Source organism: Protopterus annectens, chromosome 9.part0, assembly GCF_019279795.1.
Source record: "Protopterus annectens isolate FY-2018-M chromosome 9.part0, PAN1.0, whole genome shotgun sequence".
Lineage (NCBI taxonomy): Eukaryota > Metazoa > Chordata > Ceratodontiformes > Protopteridae > Protopterus > Protopterus annectens.
The window spans coordinates 314183623-314196122 of record NC_056743.1 but is presented as its reverse complement, the minus strand read 5'-3'; the positions used below and the strand labels follow the sequence as shown (position 1 = coordinate 314196122).

The 12500-nt window shown below is 36.1% G+C and overlaps 1 protein-coding gene across 3 annotated transcripts in view; it reads left to right on the top strand.

Moving 5' to 3' along the window:
• Window positions 1–539: 539 nt before the first annotated feature.
• The window catches only part of SPI1 (Spi-1 proto-oncogene), a 272584-nt gene continuing 260623 nt past the window's right edge, over window positions 540–12500 (top strand). For all 3 annotated transcript variants that reach the window (XM_044082899.1, XM_044082898.1, XM_044082897.1), the window contains exon 1: window positions 540–828. In XM_044082899.1, the coding sequence (XP_043938834.1) occupies window positions 787–828 (42 nt within the window). In that variant the 5' untranslated portion in view covers window positions 540–786. The remainder of the gene's footprint in view (window positions 829–12500) is intronic.

Here is a 12500-nt window from a genome sequence, read left to right as displayed (position 1 = left end):
TGTCCATCCCAAATAGGGTTACTACCTGTCCCTCTTTGCGAGGGACAGTCGCATTTTGGGCAGTTGTATCCTGAAAAAAACAAAAAAATGTCAAACGTCCTGAGATTTTAAGGCAAGATATGTTTCTTGTGTTTTCTTTAATAGTTGCATAAAACAGTTATGTTGTCTCTGAAACACTTTAATTAATATTAAACCATATAGGATAAGCAACTCAAATGCTACAAAAATAAGTTTTTATTTTGGCCAAAAAAATAAAGTTCTGTCCTTTGCACTGGCCGTGGGTATGTTTTGCCCTGCGAAATCTCACATTTGTACAAAATGTGTCCCACTTTGGGCATTTGAAAAGGTGGCAACCCTAATCCCAAACCCATCCTGAGATTTACAAATGTATGTGTTCTGCATTTTAGATGAGCCATGTGTATTCGGCGATGGTTGTCTGCTCCAAATCCACCAAAGCATACCTCTGACTGTGGTCTGATGACGTCGGAGGAAGATAAAATACTTTGACAGCACTAAAAGCCAGGAACTTAAAACCAACAGTCAGATCGGTCTGCAATGTAGGCGAGCTGGCCCCTGAGTCACCAAAAGACCTGACTTACTTCGCATTAATAATAATAACACTGCACCCTCTAGAAGTGCAAGTCCTAGAAGTGGCATTTGTTACCGAGAAAGAACAAAACGTTAACATTATGAACATAATACAGCGTCAGGTATAAGTCTGTAAACCCGTGCAAACTTTAGAAAAGTATTCTTCCTACTGACATTATAAGTATTAAAGTCGTCTGAATGTTGCAGACCTGCAAAATGGAATACGCCCTGATTGCGCCTGTAAGTACAAAATTTTACTTTAATTATCAGACATAAGTTGGGATTTTTTTTCCAAATACTTGACTTCATCTTCAAGCTATTGTCCTGCCACTTGTAGTGGGAAAAATCTTGCAGGAAACCTCTAAGCCGTTTTAAATGCTTAAAACAAAATCTTCACATACTGAAGCTGAATTGCTAAATAACTATATTTTGTATGCGTGTTAGAAATGTGTTTTTAATTAAGAGCTGCTGTGGTAGCTTGGTAGGTTAAGCACCTTTCTAAGACCAAACTTCATCTGACAACAGGATTGCCACCTTTTCAAATGGCCAAAGTGGGACATTTTTGGTACAAACATCAGATTTTACAGGCCGACACATACCCACGGTCAGTACAAAGGTTAGAACTTAACTTTTTTTAAAAGCTTATTCTTGCAGCATTTTAGTTTCGTATTTTGTTTCTTATAACATTTAGGTATTTTAGATACAGAATAACTGTTTTATGCAAATATTACATAAAATATAGGAAATAATTTTGTCCTAAAATCTCAGGACATTTGCCATTTTTTTTTAATTTGTCAGGACACAACTGCCCAAAGAGGGACTGTCCCTCGCAAAGTGGGAAAGGTGGTAACCCTATCTGACAAGAACTGAACCGGCAGGATTTCGCGCATTTTTGGATTGACACCCTTCACTTTAAAAGAATTTTGCGAGAATGGAGCACCCACTAAGCCACGAAGTAATAATGTATGCATAATACCTGCACTAACGTCATCCCTAACTTGCTATCATTTTTTATATTTGTTCGAGATGTGCTGTCTCTGAACTGGCAATACGTTTGCAGTTGTGCGTGAATTGTTTGTAGATTTCTTTCAGTCACACAATATAATAAATAAATAAAATAACAGTAAATTATATCTGAGCTTCAAAGACAAAAAGGTTAGTCTCAGATGAAGAATCTGTATAGCCTTCAGAGTGAAATTCCGCAGCTAATATTGTCCTGATTGGGATACGATGAAGGTTGTTTGACATAGCATTTCTTTCTCTCTGCTTTATTACTACAGCTATTATCTTTTTAACTGTAGACGTGTTGTATATAATTGAAATCCTTTCACTGTTTAATTAGCCTACATTTGCATGATATTTATACCGTTACATTTCTTACTATGCACAAGATTGTATGCCCTTTGTCTGCTTACTGTGTAAAACTTTATGCATTATGCCTCTCAACCACTTCGCACAAGAAATCTGGACAAAGCCAAAACGAATGATGGGTCAAGGCTTAAAATAGGGACAATTTTTAAATGTTGCCCTTATAAATTTAGAAAGTTGACAGAGTGATAGCTTTTGCATTGACATGCATTTTCTGAAGGGTATGAAGTGTGAAACGCCAGTGTATGTCATTGTTTAGTGACTTCATCAATCCTCAATGATTCGGCAAAAAATCACAAATTTTGCGAGGAACAGAATAAACACAAGAGACAAAAATGTGGACACTTAAGCGATATGGTATATATTGTATGTTCTATTCAGCTATTTCGTTTTGTTTTGCTTATCTATGAGTTCCAGAGGTGACTAAAAAGAACATGTACCCACTCCACCTACGTGTGAAACGACTTTGAAACAAACAAGTAAATACATTATAGACATCTACAATTGTTATATAATTCGTAGTTATAGTCGTGCCATGCTTTTTATTTGTGTATACAACCATTTTCTACCATTGGTACTTGGAGACGATGTGTCTAATAACTTTGGCATGAAAAATGTGTATTGCTGTGTGACAGCAGCATAGCAGAGTGTTGAGCTCCTAGTGAACTTTACAAGGATGGAAGCTAATTTTCTTTAATTTCCACATTTAAACTTTGTGATTTTGTGATTTTGGTAGTAAAAACAACTTAATACTGATACTTGGGGCTAGGAGACTTTACTGATTACCAGATGAGTAAAGTAAAAAATAAATCGTAATTATTAAATAAGCAGTTAAACAGTTTCTAAAGTTGTGATTTTATAGCTGATATAAGTAATAAATGGCTTTTTATTTATGTTCTTTCATGTCAATATTTAGTTATCCTTAGGCAATCAGCTATGTCTTGATTCATCCTTCAGAAAAAGGTGTTCCATTTGGTAATTTTCACATTGGCTCTCATCAAAAATATTTTATTTTTTTTCCATGCACCTTTATTGAATTATCACTTGTGTCATGGGCAAATTTACATTCATATACAAGTAATCATACTATAATTAACATAAGAAACGTTTTACTTCATATATATTGCTATATATCATATAACCTAAGCCACATTACATAAATTATTCAATTTCTGACTTTTTTAACAAAAAACATCTTTATTAAACCATCACTTACTACATAAGCAATCATACATTTATACAAATGAAAACAAACCCCACCGACACAATTTTTACATCACAAACCATACTGCCACACTCCCAGTTGCAAACATTATACATCACTTATAATCTACCCAATCTTTTTCAGTCAAGCATTACATAGCAAACATACATAGCTCATTTAAGTCCTGTCACCTGTTAAACCTCATCCATTTTATATATAAAAATACTATAAACGTTAACGTTGGAGATCATCGCATATTTCAAGTTCACTTTACTTTCTCTATATTCACATTTTGTTTTTAACGTTTTTTTTTTTTTTTTACAAATTTTCTTTAACACATAGTTTCATACTTTCCTATATAATCAGATAAAAGGCAAAACATATCCAAGGGCTTAAGCGTCAGATTGGGAACATCTCTAACTACAATTACGTCAGAAAGTTGTTATTGTAAATTACCTACTTTCTAAAGAACAAGGAGGTTCCACTTGCATTGAATGGCTAGTCATACACATGCAAAGAAAGACATGGTCTAATATTAAATTTTCAGTGATAACGATCATTTTGCGCAGCATAAAATAATCAAATGTTCCAACCACCAAATAAAGCAACTTTGAACAAAGGGACACATATGCATGTTTTTTTTCATTATTTGCTATTCAGTAAAAGGTTTATAATAATATTGATTAGTATTATTATTGTTTAGGACAAATGATAGAAAAAAATGGCAGGCTTGTTGGAAGAAGGAAGTAGCAACAGAGTTAATTATTTCACAAATTTTACGTTTTTGTATTGGGGTGAGGCGTGGACCAACATTCTGGAAGTTGGTGCACAATTTTAAAAATCCCAACTGCACACCAGACATGTATCTAGTTACTACTATTTGTCACAATGTGCAGTTTTTGCGAGGTGCGCACTACAATTATAAAGCAAAAACTGGGCATACCCCTAAAGCAGTGACACACAAAACGCATGTTTATTATGCACATTTGTTTACTTGTTTGTGTATTCATTCAGTAATTTGTTTATTTTCTTAATTTGTTAACCAGTGGATTGAGTACAGTTTTCCTCAATGAAACGTTTAAAAAAGCGGCCTGCTGCGTTTAACGCATTATTTAATTATACATTAACTGGACTGTGTATGTGTAGTAGTCCGTTTTTCTTAAACTAGAAAATAACAAAGCAAACAATGAACCTATTATGGTATTAAGAATCAAAGGAACAGAAAACATTGATCATTGTCTGGGGACTGAGCCCAGAACCCACACATTCCGTGCCTAATTGTTCAAATACCCCTTGTTGGGCCAGTGGCAATAGGGTTGCCACCTTTTCAGATGGCCAAAGTGGGACAATTGTGGTACAAACATCAGATTTTGCAGGCCAAAACATACCCACGGCCAGTACAAGGGACAGAACTTCACCTTTTTTGCCTAAATAAAAGCTTATTCTTGTAGCATTTTAGTTGCTTATTCTATTTCTTATAACATTTAGGTGTTTCAGATTCAGAATAACTGTTTTATGCAACTATTTCATAAAATATAGGAAATCATTTTGCCCTAATATTTCAGGACAGTTGCCATCTTTCTTACAATATTTTTGCAGGACTCAACTGCCCAAAGAGGGACTGTCCCTCGCAAAGTGGTAACTGTAAGTAGCAATAACAGTCATACGGAACGCTGGTGGTCCTGGGTTTAATCCCCAAAAGGAATTAGTCTTCTCCTTTCCTGTTGAGTTGTTATTCTAGAAAATATACGTGTGACTTTTGCGAGTACTCACTATTATTAAGATACGTCCCAGAAAGAAAGGATTTGTATTTCCTGTATTGAAAAGGTGACCTCTTCGCTTGTTAAATTGGAGCTTTGGTGCTTCAGCACAGCCTGGTTACACGTCTCACAATCCATATTTTTGCCTTACATTTTTGGTCTGATCCTCATAATTTATTTATTTTCAAATCACTGAGTATTGAAGCCACTAAATAATCACATGCATTTGTGTCTCCAACTTCGAATCCTTCAGAAAATACACGTTAACTTAAATCATGTTATTCCAGCAACTTTCTGAGAATTTAAGAGAAATATTTAAAATGTGTACCTATTTTTGGGCCTTTGTCCCCCAAGTATTTAAGGTTACTCCGGATTTCCTGCGTTAATAGGTTGAGATGTATGCCTGTTAATCAACTGTTTTTTACAGAATCATTCTGGCAGCATCTAACTATTAACTCTTTGAAACTCATAGGCATGAATAACCTGGTTGGGCTAATACTAGAAGCCCCTGCTTTGCAGGCTCCTTAAGTGTTGCTAGGATCCTGTCACATATTTAAACACAGTGACTTTAAACTGGGTTCCCTTGCAATTCTTTTCAATTTGATTTTACCCATGCTACCCCCTGAGCTTTTATGCTTCTCCACATGTTTTTTAAAAAAACATAGCACTGACCTTCAAAATAATATAAGATGGCCATAAACAGCAATGAAGCTACGAAATTTCACACTTACGTGTGCATTGCAAGTACCAGCCCATACCTCATCTAGTTATAAGAAATTGCTGCTTGCCCATTAACGGTTCCGACTTTTCGTAAAAAATTAAAAATCCACAGCAAAAAAAAAAAAAAAATAGAAGAACGAAAAGGTACCCAGCGTCTCTGTAACTAGGACTTTTATCAGTCTCTGTTTCAGAATAAAGTCCCAGCATATAACCACCAAACCTGTCCAATGTAAGGGATTACACTCCCCCACCACCACACACACACACTTCCGTCCCTGTAATGTATACAGCTTATTTTGACAAACACCTACGATTCTGTGCAGTACTTTGCCCTGGGTGTTCTCTGAGACCCAATTACCCCATCCCCCTGTTATCATCAGCATCCAATCTGCTACATCAAGATAGGTGATGCAGTAGTAGTTCAACTGTTGAAAAGAAGAAAATAATTGTTTTAAAAGGCTAAAACTACTAGAGCTTGGTTCTGCAATCAAGGGTGTAGCTAGGCATACTCAGTGTACTAAAATGAGTATTTTTTTCTGAGTATCTCTTCAAAAAGCACAGAATGTTTAGAACTGTGTAAATGGATATTCATGGTATAGCGGTACACAAAGAATTATTGTGCAAAAGGAATGCACCTTTAAAGCTAGCTTTTTATGGAAATAAATTGTAACAGTTGAAAATAACATGCTACTTCCCATGTATGTGGGGGTAGCATGTTGAGGGCTGAGTACAAAATGACAAGTGGGTAGTGGGGGCAGCAACATTAGGTTTGAGTACAAAATGTAAATCTCTGGCTACACCTCTGTCTACAACTGATCAAAACTTGTTGTGTCCCCTGAGCAGTTACAATAACACAGAAAATGTTCTAAAACATACTAAATCCAAAAGTATTTATTTATACGTTTTCCTCCATGCTTCTCTAATTTGAGTAATCGTCCATTATTATTTTTACTTATTTGTTTCAAAAATCTGTTCTGTCCCTCATAATTTTCATCGATCTGCGATTAAACTATATTGGTTACAATTTAATACTTACATCCAACAAATGACTATAGGAGTCCACAACTCTGAGATCGCACTACATTGAGGGAAAAGTAAAATTTACCTTCGCACTCGATTTCCACTCAAACCTTTCTTAATCTTACAATTTACACTGAACACCTACCCGCAGCATTTAATTAATTGAACATGTGCAATTCTATGTGTATGAGTGACATGTATGTAAATGAACTACCACGACGTCACTGTCAAATCTGCATTATTAACGCCATTTGGTATGTCAATCACGGTTGCCACGGCTGCGCCACGCCCACTTTACGTAAAAAGGACGGGGAGGTACTCTCGTATACGATCTGTAGTACGCGCACCTTACTGCTCCCAAAATACATATCTGTTCATAACCTGGTAGTCGCCGGTGTAAGCGTAGCAGAGTTTATAATACATGCTCCTGATTTTTGAACTGCGCATTTACAGTTTTGGCTTGAAACTGGTTTATCACATAACAGGTTACTAGTTAAGAAATAATATTAGATATATTCGTTTATTTGCAGTTGACTGCAGACTTCATCATTTTTATAACGAGCTGTCTGCGCACAAAGTTATAACAGTTTTCCTTTGTCATATATTTCTTATGCATCGTAGGCAATGCTTTGCAAATGGTTTGTAGTGCATGGAAATTTATCTGTTCCATGTGTTACTGGATACAGAAAAAAAAGTGTATAAATGGGAAGCGTTTTATTGGCTTTTTCAAAGCCATTGAAACAAGGGTCCCCATGCCTCCCGTCTGCTATGATTTGGGCATAGGTCTGTTTTACGCTGTCAGATTTTTTATTACTTGCTTTTCCTAGATTTATCAGTTTTCTTTATCACTTTAAACCTTTTTTGGGGGTATTTCAGGCTATATACGTTGCAACACATAAACCAAGCCTGCACACAGTTTTCTTATTGTTAACTCTAAATGGTCTGCTACCTTAATACTCCTTTCTTAAAAATATCGAAGTGTTCCTCTTTTTGACAATCTGCTACGATGTTTTAATGGGCAGTGCTAAGATTTTTAATTTTTAAATGTTGATAGGTATGTGTCCCTCTGTAGAACTCTGCCATCATGTCTGTTTGTAACTATTGCAGAACAAAGTAACCAAACCCTTTGTCCTTGCTCTTTAGGCTGACACTGACCCCTGTTAGTATCTAGGGGGAGACTAGATCTTGTCATGAGCACCTTTGTGATGTCAGAAAGGTAATTAACAAGCTTGTCTGGTCACATTTTTTGGACCATGATCGTGATTGGAGTTCCATGCACTACGTAGAGCATTGCGCACTCCCGGTATTCCCAACTTATTACGTTGTTGGAGACCTGGATCATGGATGTCAGGAAATTTAACTCCAGAGCTCAACTAGAGGTGTTCTTGGCATCCATGTAAGGGTTTTGATTGTTGAGACCAGATCATAATCATTCATATTTATAGATCAGTATGTTTACAGATGACATTGTGATCTGTAGTGAGAATAGGGAACAGGTGGAGGAGACCCTGGGGAGGTGGAGATATGTTCTAGAGAGAAGAGGAATGAAGGTCAGCAGGGCTAAGACAGAATATATGTGTGTAAATGAGAGGGAGGATAGAGGAACGGTGAGGATACAGGGAGTAGAGGTGGCGAAGGTGGATGAGTTTAAATACTTGGGATCAACAGTTCAGAGTAATGGTGAGTGTGGAAGAGAGGTGAAGAAGAGAGTACAGGTAGGATGGAGTGGGTGGAGAAGAGTGTCAGGAGTGATTTGTGACAGACGAGTACCAGTAAGAGGGAAAGGGAAGGTCTACAAGAGGGTAGTGAGACCAACTATGTTATATGGGTTGGAGACAGTGGTACTGACAAAAAGGCAGGAGTCAGAGCTGGATGAAGCAGAGTTAAAGATGTTAAGAAGACAAGGGTGGACAGGAGTAGGAATAAGTATATTAGAGGGTCAGCCCAGGTTGGAAGGTTTGGAGACAAAGCCGGAGAGGCAAGATTACGGTGGTTTGGACATGTGCTGAGGAGGGATGCAGCATATATTGGGAAAATAGATGCTAAGGATGAAGCTGCCAGGTAACAGGAAAAGAGGAAGGCCTAAGATAAGGTTTATGGATGTGGTGAGAGAGGACATGCAGGTGGTTGGTGTGACAGAGCAAGATGCAGAGGACAGGAAGAAATGGAAACAGATGATCCACTGTGGCGACCCCTAATGGGAGCAGCCGAAAGAAGAAGACTAACTGCCCTTTATGGACAATTTTAAGCCTAGCCAATTACCCAATGTGAGAATCAAACCATCCCATTGAGTTTGTAAGGTAAGCATTATGCCAACCTCCCGAACTATGAATTTTTGCCATAATTAATGGTGAGTGTTATCTGCATTTTTTTTTAATTATCAGCATTTTAAGGTTTAAACATCCTACGGCAATGAAAGTGTGAATAAGATTATCTTTATTCAAAACTGTAAAGCATATGACTTAAAATATTGCTGACTGTTTTCAAAAGAGACTGCCTGAAGGTTTGCGATTTGCTCTTTCGCTGCCAGTGACAGGAGTAGTGTAGAGTACCATAAAACTGCAAATAATGTGAACGAATGCGACCCTTTGTGCATAAGGAAATGTTATCAAAAGTTTGTGTTAGATATCTAAGCCACAGTAAGGCATGACTGCGTCTGTCACAAGTTACACACACACACACACACACACACACACACACACACACGATGGGATGTGCACCCAACGAGTATTTTAGTAAAAAAGACGTAGATCAGAAACTATCCATGTTTTCCACAAACCCAATCTTGTGTTATTGCATTCACAGGGCAAGTATGTTTATTTATTTATTTTGTAATAATATGACATTAAAATATTTTTTCAGTTATTTGTTTTTATTTGTGATTTGCTGCACCTCAGGGGAAAAAAACATTTCACGGATGTAAGATGTAGATAAACGTAATTTCCCCGCAACGCTGTGATAATAAAATTAAGTTTTGCTTATTCCAGATACTTTGACGTAAAAATGTAGTTATACAGTAAGCAAACTATTACTTTATGCGTGCTAAAGAACAATTCATATTGCTTAACTTATATTATAAATAAGTTTTCCATCTAACAGGAAAAGCAAATATACGTAGAAATTAAATTTATTTATTTATTTATTTGACACTTGACATAAATAATTGCGAACCGCAGTCTCTTAACCTTGCAAAAACCGCTGACGTCAAATAATCTACAACCAAGTCTTAACTTCTTTAATACAATAATAATAATAATAAACCGTTTGAAATCTGATAATATTTTCATATAAGATTATAAATTTGCAGTCCATGATCACTAGAGAAGCTACTAACATATTTCCGTGCGTGGTTTATGTTAAGTATTCAGAAATAATTAAACTTTATGCCATTTGGAATATTTGTATTGAATGTTATATGTTTAATAAGAAACATTAGCTCTAGATGATTGTCATTGTTGAATGACACACAATCCCATGCACAAAAATGAGAAGAGGGGTTGTGGATGGATGGATGGAGTTTTATTAAGAGTAAGTTTTTTGTTGTTGTCACGATTTTCTTACGAGTTGCTTTACAACTGCATCTCTAAAACAAAAGTTTAAACATACTGTCGAAAGAAAATAAATTAAAACTGGCTTTTCGTGAGAAGTTGGAATTGTTCCGTTGATTATGTGACACGTTTATTCATCGAATACTAATATATTGGTGTAGTAATGCTACTGTTATCTGCGTGTTGTTGCACTTTAAAAGTTGCAGTTAAAGTAAAAAAAAAAGGTTGCAGTTAAAAAGAATTTGGTTAGATTTTGTATATTTCAGACGGATACATTTTTATGTTGATTTTCTGCATTGTTTGTTATGAAATTATGCCTTTTTAAGTGTTTTGACTTAACATTTTTAAATGTAGGCTATATAGATTTTACATACCCCATTTATTTAACAAGATTGCTTTACTTTTTATTTTATATATATCCTTTTATGTCTACACAAAAATATGCTAGAAGTAATTGTTGCATTTTTGTAATTGTTTTATGCTGAAAACTTTGGTAAACTCATGATTTGATGGCAGATAGATAAGAACAAAGCTGTATTGCTGTTCTAATGGCTATCCTGTATGACTGTGCATTTCTAATTCTCTGCTGGCTGGATATATTTTAATAGAATACAGTCAATTATTTTATGTTTCTGTAAGCACTTTTATAATAGGAAGATTATTATCATGTTCCATTATTTCTGCTGGGTGTCTGTGTAGGATAATATTAATGTTTTTACTGTAGACTGGTAAAAAGTATACAGTAATACTATTTAAATGCATCTTTTTTATAACATACTTAACCTTTTAAACAGGCTCTATTTATTAACATTCAATCATCAAAATTGTCCCATTCATTCCTTATTTATTGTTGACATTCACATACAATAACTCTAAGAAATTATGTTAACAGTAAATGCAATTTAGTTGCATATTTCAATTCAGTTTTCATTTTTTGCAGCCATTATAGAGACATATGCATGTGCGCGCGCACACACACACACACACACACACACACACACACACTCACACACACACACACACACACTTAGAAAGCATATTCTGACATTTGCAAAAGACATTTATGAGATTAACAACACATTCATTTTCTCAGTCACCACTGAAGACCCTCACTACTATTGCTGCCAGCACAGGCAAGGCAAATTTAAACAATCTCTCCCTACCTTCTCCCAATTCATTAACACACGCATATTTGAAATGCTTCTCTACTATCCAGATTTTTCAACAGTTTCTTACAGTAATTTAAAAGGTACTGGAACTCCATTCCTTTGGGCTACTGAATCATTGCACACCGGCATGTTACCTTCTCACCTCTCTCCTCTTACCTGCTGCCATTAGCTCTTCTTTCATCTACACTTTTGGACCGATGAGAATGGAGATCTGTGCATGTGCCACTATGATCTGACATATTTAGCTGGTGCAATTGTCCACCTAGCTTCCTCTCTTTCTCAGTTCTTACTACCTTGTTAGACTGAAATTTAATAGGAACATTAGATAGGAATTTATTGTTGGAGGTAATCCCTGCTTTGTACCATTACAGATTTACTGTTCTGAGTGTACCTATGTCTCCTGATTCTGACTGGCAATGCTTTCATGCCTCACTATATAGATCTGGTCGCTTCACCCCCATTATTTTATGTTATTTGTTTATTTATTTTAATTATAATAACACAGAGGAAGAGAAAGCCATGCCGTTAAAATGCATGCACGTGGTTACTTGTACACTCCCCTCCCCCTAATCATTTTGTTTATCCTACTTTTCTGAATACTACCATTCTTGAATTATCACTGTAATTAGTTACTTATTTTTTTATTTAATCCTTTATTGACCAGGTTAGTCCCCCTAGGTTAATATCTCCTTTTCAGGGGTGACCCAAGGTAGTATTTACTTTTAGGGGAAACTTGCTTGGCCAGAACGTTAGGGAACTTCTCCTACTGTTTTCAATAGGAGGCATGGGATCTTTTACATCCACCTGAACTATGACCAACTTATGCAGATGGGGTCTCAGTGTAACATTTCATCAGAAAGACAACACATTCAGGAGTGCAACACCTCCTTTATGCTGTACTGCAGTGTCAGTAATCAATCTACTGGTGTGGGAATAGAACATACAGCCTTCTGCACCAAAAATGAGTGTGCTACTTGTTGCACCACTGACACTGGACTTCTGTAGGGTTTCATCATAATTATACCATGTAAACACTGCATTCTGCTAGCTATACCCCCTGAAGCTTCCCCCAATTATCTACCAAAATATCATAGGGTACAGTTTCTTGGTGACAATATCAGTC